This window comes from Oncorhynchus tshawytscha, linkage group LG01, assembly GCF_018296145.1.
Source record: "Oncorhynchus tshawytscha isolate Ot180627B linkage group LG01, Otsh_v2.0, whole genome shotgun sequence".
Classification (NCBI taxonomy): Eukaryota; Metazoa; Chordata; class Actinopteri; order Salmoniformes; family Salmonidae; genus Oncorhynchus; species Oncorhynchus tshawytscha.
The window spans coordinates 8724043-8737605 of record NC_056429.1 but is presented as its reverse complement, the minus strand read 5'-3'; the positions used below and the strand labels follow the sequence as shown (position 1 = coordinate 8737605).

General features: G+C 42.3%; 1 protein-coding gene across 3 annotated transcripts in view; it reads right to left on the bottom strand.

Annotated features, from left to right (window-relative positions):
* Positions 1–4245: 4245 nt before the first annotated feature.
* LOC112258223 (unconventional myosin-IXAa-like) overlaps positions 4246–13563 on the bottom strand; it is a 322882-nt gene continuing 313564 nt past the window's right edge. For all 3 annotated transcript variants that reach the window (XM_042325696.1, XM_042325721.1, XM_042325742.1), the window contains 2 exons: positions 9867–10009; positions 4246–6648 (listed from right to left, as the gene is read on the bottom strand). In XM_042325696.1, coding sequence (XP_042181630.1) covers positions 6293–6648; positions 9867–10009 — 499 coding nt within the window. In that variant the 3' untranslated portion in view covers positions 4246–6292. The remainder of the gene's footprint in view (positions 6649–9866; positions 10010–13563) is intronic.

Sequence of the window (13563 nt, the reverse complement as noted above, 5' to 3'; positions counted from 1 at the left end):
TCTGTACCATCACTCATTCATATATCTTTATGTACATATTCTTTATCCCCTTACACTGTGTATAAGACAGTAGTTTTGGAATTGTTAGTTAGATTACTTGTTGGTTATTACTGCATTGTCGGAACCAGAAGCACAAGCATTTCGCTACACTCGCATTAACATCTGCTAACCATGTGTATGTGACAAATAAAATTTGATTTGATTTTGATTTGCTATTCAATGGAGTGTGCCCCCCCCCAAGTTTCCACCATAAATCCAGAGAATTCCAGACTTTGCTGTCAAAATCGCCACGCCGCCTAGTATGATAATGGCGCCGGAGAGGATGGCTGTCACCTTATCGGCTCTTAACCAACCATGCTATTTTGTTAGTTTTTTTGCGTTGTTCGTAACTTGTTTTGTACATAATGTTGCTGCTACCGTCCCTTATGACCGAAAAGAGCTTCTGGACATCAGAATTGCGATTACTCACCTCAGATTAGACAAAGAGTTTTTCTTCAATGAGTCGGACGGGAGGGAGATATTAACTCTAGACCCACTCCAATTTGCATACCGCACCAACAGATCCACAGATGAAGCAATCTCTTTTGCACTCCACACTGTACTTTCCCACCTGGACAAAAGGAACACCTATGTGAGAATGCTATTCATTGACTAAAGCTCAGCGTTCAACACCATAGTTCCCTTAAAGCTCTTCAATAAGCTAAGGACCCTGGGTCTAAACACCTCCCTCTGCAACTGGATCCTTGACTTCCTGTTGGGCCGCCAACCAGATGGTAAGGGTAGGAAACAACACATCAACGACGCTGATCCTCAACATGGGGGCCCCTAAGGGGTGCGTGCTCAGTCCCCTCCTGTACTCCTTGTTCACTCACGACTGCACAGCATTCACGACTCCAACACCAACATTACGTTTGCTGATGACACAATAGTGGTAGGCCTGATCAACGACAAGACAGCCTATTGCACTGTGTGGTGCAAGGACAACAACCTCTCCCTCAACGTGATCAAGACAAAGATGATTGTGGACTACAGGAAAAGGAGGACGGAGCACGGCCCCATTCTCATTGATGGGGCTGTAGTGGAGCAGGTTGAATGCTTCATGTACCTTAGCGTCCACATCACCAACAAACTAACATGGTCCAAGCACACCAAGACAGTCGTGAAGCGGGCACGACAAAACCTATCACCCCCAGGAGACTGAAAAGATTTGCAATGGCTCCTCAGATCCTCAAAAGGTTGTACAGCTGCACCCTCATGCACATCCTGACGGGTTGCATCACTACCTGGTACGGCAACCGCCACAAGGACATTTTGAAGAATCTGCAAATGTAAATATATATTGATTTGTTTAACATTTTTTTGGTTACTATATGATTCCATATGTGTTATTTCATAGTTTTGATGTCTTCACTATTATTCTACAATGTAGAAAATAGTAAAACATTTAGAAAACCCTTGAATGAGTAGGTGTGTCCAAACTTTTGACTGGTACGGTTTTTATATCTTGAAAATGAAGAATAAATATGACAATAACTGCCCTAGTAACGACACAATTGTGTCCAGAGTAGAGCACACACACACACACACACACACACACACACACACACACACACACACACACACACACACACACAAAGAGAACATTTCCCATGCCTTTTTTTTTTTGCCTGTAAAAACAACTGAACATGATTAATATTATATAAGGAGTCATACACAGGATAATATATCATTTTTATAACAGGCATTTACACAATGTACACTCATAAGCATGATCATAAATACAACATACATACGGTGTATAAAAAGAACACAAGAAGACAACAACAACAACAACAACAGCAGCAGAGAACTGCCTTCCAGTGATAGGTACATTCACTTTAGCAGGACACCATTGGCTAATGTTAACCTTATAGGGTATACAAATACCGTCTTAGTTTAGCTTGTTGTTGACCAGTATGAATAGTTAATTTTCTCCCACACTGCTCAAAAACCCACAGTACACCTGTCTCAAACTGAACTTCCGAGTGCCGTTTCTGACAACCAGGGCGGTATTCATTAGGGCATTCATTAGGGCACACCACAACGTAGAAACGAAAACAAGCAGTTGGTAGTTAATTCAGGTGGTCCCTGTCTGTTTCAGGATGTTTTCTTCAGTTTGATGCCTAATGCATATGACTCCTGTTTGGTTGTGACTGGTTGTGACTGGTTGAGGTGCCCGCTCCCTAAAATACCACTATGATTTGGAATTTCCGTTGCTCCACCCTAATAGTAGACCACAAGCAGCAAGTCCCGTTTACCTGTTTCGGACAGAGTGGGAAATCCGGATGGTACCGTTTAAGAAGAGACAAGCTTGTGACAAACACATAGGCAACCACACATTCCCTATTCATTATTATGACTATTCTGCAATCAAGTCCTATCCCTTGCCCATGACAAGACTGCGATTGTGTTGTTTCAAATGCGTGCTTGTTGTAAAGCATGGGATGGCAAGTACAGTACAGTAACGGCAAGATATTAGAAGACTAATTTAACCCCAGGTTAATCACTGGTGAGAAGAGACAGACAGACTCTCTATAAGACACACAGGATATTGCACGGTATAGAGAGTGACAGAGAAACTATAGAAGTATTTGTCAGAGTAGCAGAGATAGTCGTCTGTCTGTTAAATCCCACTGGACGGTTGAAACTGATGGCCTTTTCTGTGTGAGGTGTTTAAATGCACATTGAGCTCAGAGTAAATGGATGGAAAGGTTCACTCATATTTGAACCAATGTAAACACCTAGGAAGGACGAGTCAGAGGTGAAGGACTTGGCTGGCACCAAGGATGTATGGGACACATACAGCAGATTTCGGAAAGTATTCAGACCCCTTGACTTTTCCCATATTTTGTTACGTTACAGCCTTATTCTAAAATGGATTCAATTGTCCCCCCCCCCTCATAATCTAAATACAATGCCTCATAATGACAAAGCAAAAACATGTTTTAAGAATATTTTGCAAATGTATACAAAATAAACATATTTAAATATTCAGACCCTTTACTCAGTACTTTGTTGAAGCACCTTTGGCAGTGATTACAGCCTCAAGTCTTCTTGGGTATAACGCAACATGCTTGGCACACCTGTATTTGGGGAGTTTCTCCCATTCTACTCTGCAGATCCTCTTAAGCTCTGTCAGGTTGGATGGGGAGTGTTGCTGCACATGTATTTTCAGGTCTTTCCAGAGATGTTCGATTAGGTTCAAGTCCAGGCTCTAGCTGGGCCACTAAAGGACATTCAGAGACCTGTCCCGAAGCTACTCCTGCATTGTCTTGGCTGTGTGCTTAGGGTCGTTGTCCTTTTGGAAGGTGAACCTTCGCCCCAGTCTGAGCTCCTGAGTGCTCTGGAGCATCAAGGATCTCTCTGTACTCTGCTCCGTTCATCTTTCCCTCGATCCTGACTAGTTTCCCAGTCCTTGCCGCTAAAAAACATCCCCAAAGGATGATGCTGTCACCAGCATGCTTCACCGTAGGAATGGTTCAGGTTTCCTCCAGATGTGACACTTGGTATTCAGGCCAAAGAGTTCAATCTTGGTTTCATAAGATATGAAAATCTTGTTTCTCGTGGTCTGAGAGTCTCTAAGGTACCTTTTGACAAACTCCAAGCGGGCTGTCATGTGCCTTTTACTGAGGAGTGGCTTCCATCTGGCCATTTTACCATAAAGGCCTGATTGGTAGAGTGCTGCAGAGATGGTTGTCCTTCTGGATTGTTCTCCTATCTCCACAGAGCAACTCTGGAGCTCTGTCAGAGTGACCGTCGGGTTGTTGGTCACCTCCCTGACCAAGGCCCTTCTACCCCAATTTCTCCGTTTGTCCGGGCGGCAAGCTTTAAGAAGAGTCTTGGTGGTTCCAAACTTCTTCCATTTAAGAATAATGGAGACCACAGTGTTCTTGGAGACCTTCAATGCGGCAGACATTTTTTAGTACCCTTCCCCAGATCTGTGCCTCGACACAATCTTGTATTGGGGCCCTGGGGACAGTTCCTTCGACCTCATGGCTTGGTTTTTACTCTGACATGCACTGTCAACTGTGGGACCTTATATAGACAGGTGTGTGCCTTTCCAAATCATGTCCAATCAATTGAATTTACCACAGGTGGACTCCAATCAAGTGTTAGAAACATCTCAAGGATGATCAATGGAAAACAGGATGCACCTGGTCTTAATTTCGAGTCTCATAGCAAAAAGGGTCTGAATACTTACGTAAATAAGGTATTTCTATATTATTATAATTTTTTATTAGCAAACATGTCTAAAAACCTGTTTTTGTAATTATGGGGTTATTGTGTGTAGATGGATGTCAGAGGACTGTGTGTGTGTGGTTGGTTCTCAGTCCTCTGACACATACGGTTCATTTGGAAAGTATTCAGACCCATTTACTATTTCCACAATTTTGTTACGTTACAGCCTTATTCTAAAATGGATTAAATAAAACATTTCCCCTCATCAATCTACACACAATAACACACTAATTACGAAAACCGTTTTTTAGACATGTACTCTGTGACATTTTTAGAGACACATTTGCATCCTGTAAGCCCACGCACACACTCATGAAGCAGTTTCACTTACACTTACACTTACACACACACACACACACACACACACACACACACACACACACACACACACACACACACACACACACACACACCACCTTTTTCTAAGGTGACAATAGTTTCAGCGGTAACTATAACAACAGCAACAATAGTAATGTACCCCAAAAAATTACCCCCCCAAAAAAAAAAGATTGAGCCTAGATTTGGTTACTCTTAACACAGATGTTTCAGAACAAATGTAGGATCAATGTAACAACGTAGGATTGTGGGGGAACACAGACCAATGGTGGAAAAGGCGTTACAATGCATTACATCTGATAAACACTGAAATCCAGGGTCGCCGTAGCAACCACAATGACAACAGTGTAACTTAGGTGTCACAATAGACTGCCATCAGCCTCTTGCTGTTGAATTGTATTTTTTCACAAGAGAAGAAGTGGCACTAACTGAACACTGGGTCGAGATCATTAGGGTATGCGACAGAAAACGCATTAAAACATTTTTTTGCAGTGTTAAAAATCAACAAAACACATAACAAACAAATAACAAAACCATAACCTGAATCTCATACACTTCCCTTTGCAAAAGATTCCAGATAAGAGACGGTTATTATAAACATTGAACGACCCCAGCATTGGAGTTCCTTCCATTTATATATTTTTAATAACATAACAATTAAGTCACATAATACAGATTTATAACACATCATCGCCATAGTCTCTTTAACTGGCATAGGAAACACGTGTAATGAAGGAGCATGCGGCCTCATGGACAGGTTGTATTGTGTAAACGTGAAAGCGGACGCGAAAGTAGCTGAACGGCTTGTATCAAAATGGCCCGAAGAGTAGCTGAGTAGCTTGTATCAAAATGGCCCGGAGAGTAGCTGAGTGGCTTGTATCAAAATGGCCCGGAGAGTAGCTGAGTGGCTTGTATCAAAATGGCTCGGAGAGTAGCTGAGTAGCTTGTATCAAAATGGCCAAAGAGTAGCTGAGTAGCTTGTATCAAAATGGCCGGAGAGTAGCTGAGTGGCTCGTATCAAAATGGCCCGGAGGGTAGCTGAGTGGCTCGTATAAAAATGGTCGGAGAGTAGCTGAGTGGCTCGTATCAAAATGGCCGATAGTCCTCTCAGTCAGTGACTCTGGCTCAAGCCACCGTAGACCTGCGTTCAAAAGAAGGTGCTGTCTACTTGCTTCTCTCTTTTCTTATCTTCAGCCCCCCAGTGGCCCCCCCCCGCCCGAGGCTCCAGCAGGGGTCGAGGGGCTTGGAAGTCAAAGGTCAGGTGAGTTAAGGCGGCTACCCTCATCCTTTCCTCACTCACTTGCTTTCTGGCGTTTAGTCGCTGTTTTATTCCTTTACAGCCTCCTGCCAGTCCTCCATCTCAGTTCTGAGGCTTCCTCCTTCTTTTATCCATTCATCATTCCATCTCTCTTTTTGTTTCTCCATCACCTTTCACTTTCACTTCTCCCGCCGAGAGGACGGCACCCAACTGCATCATGGGAAGGGTGGCGTTCCTCCGGGCACTGAGAAGGAGGATAGAGATGGGCAGAGCTAGAGAAGGACAGCAGTGAGAGATGGATGCCCACATGTCCCATTCCAGCCCTGTTTCACTTCCTCCCTCCCTCTTTCCCCCCATACACACTATTGGTATGGAGGATGGAAGGCGGTTCGGATGTCTTGTCTCCACTGCAACTCTCCCTCATACCATAAACTCGTTACTGCCATACAGAACCAGCTGTTGGGGCAGTGAGCTGAAGTCTGACTCCCTCCTGTGGCCCTCAGGGGCCTCGCGCGGCGAGCTTCTACTCAACCTGAGCCGGTGGCGACTCTTCACCCCCACAGTGCTACTCGGGTCCCCCTCGGACTCCACTAAGGGGGCTCCTAGGCCCAAGGAGCAGGAGGAGAGTAGGGGGCCGGAGGAGGAGGAGCGGAAGCGGTAGTTGGGGGATTGAGGTATAATGGAGGAGGAGGAGGAGGAGGTGGAGTCGACCGAGTCGGGTTGTCTCCGGAGGCAGCGGCGGCTCTTGGCTTCAGACTTCTGGGAGTGATAGGTGCCTGTTGAAAGGGTTAGGGTTTTAAAAATATATCCACCCCGCCCCGCCCCCCTCCCAAGGACAAAATAGCTTTTTCTGTTACCATACATACATACATACATACATACATACATACATACATACATACATACATACATACATACATACATACATACATACATACATACATACATACATACATACATACATACATACATACATACATACATACATACATACATACATACATACATACATACATACATACATACATACATACATACATACATACATACATACATACATACATACATACATACATACATACATACATACATACATACATACATACATACATACATACATACATACATACATACATACATACATACATACATACATACATACATACATACATACATACATACATACATACATACATACATACATACATACATACATACATACATACATACATACATACATACATACATACATACATACATACATACATACATACATACATACATACATACATACATACATACATACATACATACATACATACATACATACATACATACATACATACATACATACATACATACATACATACATACATACATACATACATACATACATACATACATACATACATACATACATACATACATACATACATACATACATACATACATACATACATACATACATACATACATACATACATACATACATACATACATACATACATACATACATACATACATACATACATACATACATACATACATACATACATACATACATACATACATACATACATACATACATACATACATACATACATACATACATACATACATACATACATACATACATACATACATACATACATACATACATACATACATACATACATACATACATACATACATACATACATACATACATACATACATACATACATACATACATACATACATACATACATACATACATACATACATACATACATACATACATACATACATACACTTCATGACTAAAAGTATGTGGACACCTGCTCGTCCAACATCTCATTCCAAAATCATGGGCATTAATATGGAGTTGGCCCACCCTATTCTGCTATAACAGCCTCCACTCTTCTGGGAAGGCTTTCCATTAGATGTTGGAACATTACTGCGGGGACTTGCTTCCATTTAGCAAGAAGAGCATTAGTGCGGTCGGGCACTGATGTTGGGCGATTAGGCCTGACTCGTTCCAATTCATCCCAAAGTTGTGCGATGAAGTTGAGGTCAGGGCTCTGTGCAGACCAGTCAAGTTTTTCCACACCAATCTCAACAAACCATTTCTGTATGGACCTCTCTTTGTGCACGGGGGCATTGTCATGCTGAAACAGAAAAGGACTTTAACCAAACTGTTGCCACAAAGTTAGAAGCATTGAATCGTTTAGAATGCCATTGTATGCTGTAGCATTACGATTTCCCTTCACTGGAACTAAAGGGTCTTGCCCGAACCATGAAAAAAATTAACTGACCATTATTCTTCCTCCACCAAACTTTACAGTTGGGACAGGAAGCGTTCTCCTGACATCTGCCAAACCCAGATTTGTCCGTTTGAGTGCCAGATAGTGAAGCGTGACTCACTCCAGAGAACGCGTTTCCAGTGCTCCAGTCCAATGGCGGCGAGCTTTACACCACTCCAGCCGACGCTTGGCATTGCGCATGATGATCTTAGGCTTGTGTGCGGCTGCTCGGCCATGGAAATCGATTTCATGAAGCTCCCAACGAACAGTTTTTCTGCTGACGTTGCTTCCAGAGTCAGTTTGGAACTTTGTAGTGAGTGTTGCAACTGAGGACAGAATTTTTCTCCTGTCCTATTCGGTGTCCTGTGTGAATCTAAGTGTGCGTTCTCTAATTATCTCTTTCTCTCTCTCTCTCTCTCTCTCTCGGAGGACCTGAGCCCTAGGACCATGACCCAGGACTACCTGACATGATGACTCCTTGCTGTCCCCAGTCCACCTGGCCGTGCTGCTGCTCCAGTTTCAACTGTTCTGCCTTATTATTATTTGTCCATGCTGGTCATTTATGAACATTTGAACATCTTGGCCGTGGTCTGTTATAATCTCCACCCGGCACAGCCAGAAGAGGACTGGCCACCCCACATATGCTCTCTCTAATTCTCTCTTTCTTTCTCTCTCTCAGAGGACCTGAGCCCTAGGACCATGCCCCAGGACTACCTGACATGATGACTCCTTGCTGTCCCCAGTCCACCTGACCGTGCTGCTGCTCCAGTTTCAACTGTTCTGCCTTATTATTATACGACCATGCTGGTCATTTATGAACATTTGAACATCTTGGCCATGTTCTGTTATAATCTCCACCCGGCACAGCCAGAAGAGGACTGGCCACCCCACATAGCCTGGTTCCTCTCTAGGTTTCTTCCTAGGTTTTGGCCTTTCTAGGGAGTTTTTCCTAGCCACCGTGCTTCTACACCTGCATTGCTTGCTGTTTGGGGTTTTAGGCTGGGTTTCTGTACAGCACTTTGACATATCAGCTGATGTATGAAGGGCTATATAAATAAATTTGATTTGATTTGATTAGAATTTTTACGCACTACGTGCTTCAGCACTCGGCGGTCCCATTCTGTGAGCTTGTGTGGTCTACCACTTCGCGGCTGAGCCGTTGTTGCTCCTAGACGTTTCCACTTCACAATAACAGCACTTACAGTTGACTGGGGCAGCTCTAGCAGGGCAGAAATGTGATGAACTGACTTGTTGCAAAGGTGGCATCCTATGACGGTACTGAGAAAGTCACTGAGCTCTTCAGTACGGGCCAATCTACTGCCAATGTTTGTCTATGGAGATTGCATGGCGGTGTGCTAGATTTTATACACCTGTCAGCAACAGGTGTGGCTGAAATAGCCCCATTCACTAATTTGAAGAGGTGTCCACATACTTTTGTATAGAGTGTACATGGGGGGTGGCAGGTAGCCTGGCGGGTAGGATCGTTGGGTCAGTAACCGAACGGTTGCTGGTTCGAATCCCGAACCGACAAGGTAAAGAATCTGTCACTCTGCAGGGCACTCTGCAGGGCACTGCCCCCCGCCCCTCCGCCCCTCTCTGGTGTAGAAGACACATTTCAGTTGAATGCATTCAGTTGTAGAATTGACTAGATATCCACTTTTACTTCCCTACATGGTAGAGAAAAGTGTTTACTACACACACACCAGTCTCACCAGAGGGGTTGAAGGCGGCTCCTTCAGGGTCCATGTTGAGTTTCTCAGAGCTGTCTGCCGTTCCTATCGAGGCTTCCGACTCCAGAGTCTCGTCATCAGACGCCCGCGGCTCCAAGATCAACATCTCATACGTTAACTCCTCCCTACACACACACACACACACACACACACACACACACACACACACACACACACACACACACACACACACACACACACACACACACACACACAGAATGTATGGACACATGAATGTAAGACGCTTTGGATAAAACCATCTGCTAAATGACAGTGACTTATGAAAGTATTCACCCCCCTTGGCATTTTTCCTATTTTGTTGCCTTACAACCTGAAATTAAAATAGATATTTGGGGGGGTTGTATCATTTGATTTACACATGCCTACCACTTTGAAGAAGTGAAACAAACAAGAATTAAGACAAAAAAATGAAAAACTTGAGCGTGCATAACTATTCACCCCCCCCAAAGTCAATACTTTGTAGATCCACTCTATGCAACAATTACAGCTGCAAGTCTCTTGGGGTATGTCTCTATAAGCTTGGCACATCTAGCCACTGGGATTTTTGCCCATTCTTCAAGGCAAAACTGCTCTAGCTGTTGGATGGGTTCTGCTGGTATGTAGCAACCTTTAAGTCATACCACAGATTCAATTGGATTGAGGTCTGGGCTTTGACTAGGCCATTCCAAGACATTTAAATGTTTCCCCTTAAACCACTCAAGTGTTACTTTAGCAGTATGCTTAGGGTCATTGTCCTGCTGGAAGGTGAACCTCCATCTCAGCTTAAATCTCTGGAAGACTGAAACAGGTTTTCCTCAAGAATGTCCCTGTATTTAGCACCATCCATCATTCCTTCAATTCTGACCAGTTTCCCAGTCCCTGCCGATGAAAAACATCTCCACAGCATGATGCTGCCACTACCGTGCTTCACTGTGTAATGCAGTTGAACAATTCTGACCAGTTTCCCAGTCCCTGCCGATGAAAAACATCTCCACAGCATGATGCTGCCACCACCATGCTTCACTGTGTAATGCAGTTGAAACATTTGAGGCATTTATAAGTTATATTCTTCAAGAATCAATGGTTATATAGTAAATGGGTCTTTCTATAACTGCCAGTGAAGATTTCTTGTGGGGGTCAAATTGTTATTGGTGTTCTTAGGATGATATGGTGTTCTTGGATAGTGTTCTTGGGGTGATGAGAGGTGCTGGGTTTTCGCCAGACATAGCATTTTCCTTGATGGCCAAAAAGCTCAATTATAGTCTGACCAGAGTACCTTCCATATGTTTGGGGAGTCTCCCACATGCCTCTTGGCGAACATCAAACGTGTTTGCTTATTTTTTTATTTAAGCCATGGCTTTTTTCTGGAAACTCTTCCGTAAAGCCCAGCTCTGTGGAGTGTACTGTACGGGTTAAAATGGTCCTATGGACAGATACTCCAATCTCCGCTGTGGAGTTTTGCAGATCCTTCAGGGTTATCTTTGGTCTCTTTGTTGCCTCTCTAATTAATGGCCTGCTTGCCTGGTCCGTGAGTTTGTGGGCGGCCCTCTCTTGGCAGGTTTGTTGTGGTGTCATATTCTTTAAAAAAAAATTAAATCGTGCTCCGTGGGATATTCAATGTTTCGGATATTTTTTTTAGAACCCAACCCTGATCTGTACTTCTCCACAACTTTGTCCCTGACCTGTTGGGAGAGCTCCTTGGTCTTCATGGTGCTGCTTGCTTGGTGGTGTCCCTTGCTTAGTGGTGTTGCAGACTCTGGGGCCTTTCAGAACAGGTGTATGTATACTGACAGATCATGTGACACTTAGATTGCACACAGATGGACTTTATTTAAATAATGATGTGACTTCTGAAGGTAATTGGTTGCACCAGATCTTATTTAGGGGCTTTATAGCAAAGGGGGTGAATACATATGCACTCACCACTTTTCTAACGTTTTCTAGTCATCTCTCCTCCTTCCAGGCTTTTTCTTCTTTGGACTTTATGTGGCGATTGGCATCTAACTTTCATAATAAGGTGTATTACCATGACCGACCTCAGTTCGTCTTTCAATCACCCGTGTTTGTATAACCAATGAGGAGATGGCACATGGGTATCTGGTTCTATAAACCAATGAGGAGATGGGAGAGGCAGGACTTGCACTGTGTTCACCAGATCTTATTTAGGGGCTTCATAACATAGGGGGTGAATACATATGCACACACCACTTTTCCGTATCTATAAAAAAATTTGAAACAAGTAATTTTTTTTTTTTTAATACCATCTGCTAAATGACATATATTACCATCTGCTAAATGGCGTATATATTACCATCTGCTAAATGGCGTATATTTATACCATCTGCTAAATGGCATAAATATTACCATCTGCTAAATGACATATATTACCATCTGCTAAATGACATATATTACCATCTGCTAAATGGCGTATATATTACCATCTGCTAAATGGCGTATATAATACCATCTGCTAAAGGACATATATATATTACCATCTGCTAAATGACATATATATTACCATCTGCTAAATGACATGTATATTACCATCTGCTAAATGACATATATTACCATCTGCTAAATGGCGTATATATTACCATCTGCTAAATGGCATATATATTACCATCTGCTAAATGGCGTATATTTATACCATCTGCTAAATGACATATATATTACCATCTGCTAAATGACATGTATTACCATCTGCTAATTGACATATTTATTACCATCTGCTAAATGACATATATATTACCATCTGCTAAATTACATATATTACCATCTGCTAAATGACATATATTACCATCTGCTAAATGGCGTATATATTACCATCTGCTAAATGGCGTATATAATACCATCTGCTAAATGACATATATATTACCATCTGCTAAATGACATATATATTACCATCAGCTAAATGACATGTATATTACCATCTGCTAAATGACATATATTACCATCTGCTAAATGACATATATTACCATCTGCTAAATGGCGTATATATTACCATCTGCTAAATGGCGTATATAATACCATCTGCTAAATGACATATATATTACCATCTGCTAAATGACATGTATATTACCATCTGCTAAATGACATATATTACCATCTGCTAAATGGCGTATATATTACCATCTGCTAAATGGCATATATATTACCATCTGCTAAATGGCGTATATTTATACCATCTGCTAAATGGCATATATATTACCATCTGCTAAATGACATATATTACCATCTGCTAAATGGCGTATATATTACCATCTGCTAAATGGCATATATATTACCATCTGCTAAATGGCGTATATTTACACCATCTGCTAAATGGCATAAATATTACCATCTGCTAAATGACATATATTACCATCTGCTAAATGGCGTATATATTACCATCTGCTAAATGACATATATTACCATCTGCTAAATGACATATATTACCATCTGCTAAATGACATGTATTACCATCTGCTTAATGACATATATATTACCATCTGCTAAATGGCGTATATTAATGTTATTATATATTACCCTGTCTACAAAATGCGGGCGATTCCCTGATCCACCTCTACGCAGACGACACCATTCTATATACTTTCGGCCCGTCATTGGACACTGTGCTATCCAACCTCCAAACAAGCTTCAATGCCATACAACACTCCTTCCGTGGCCTCCAACTGCTCTT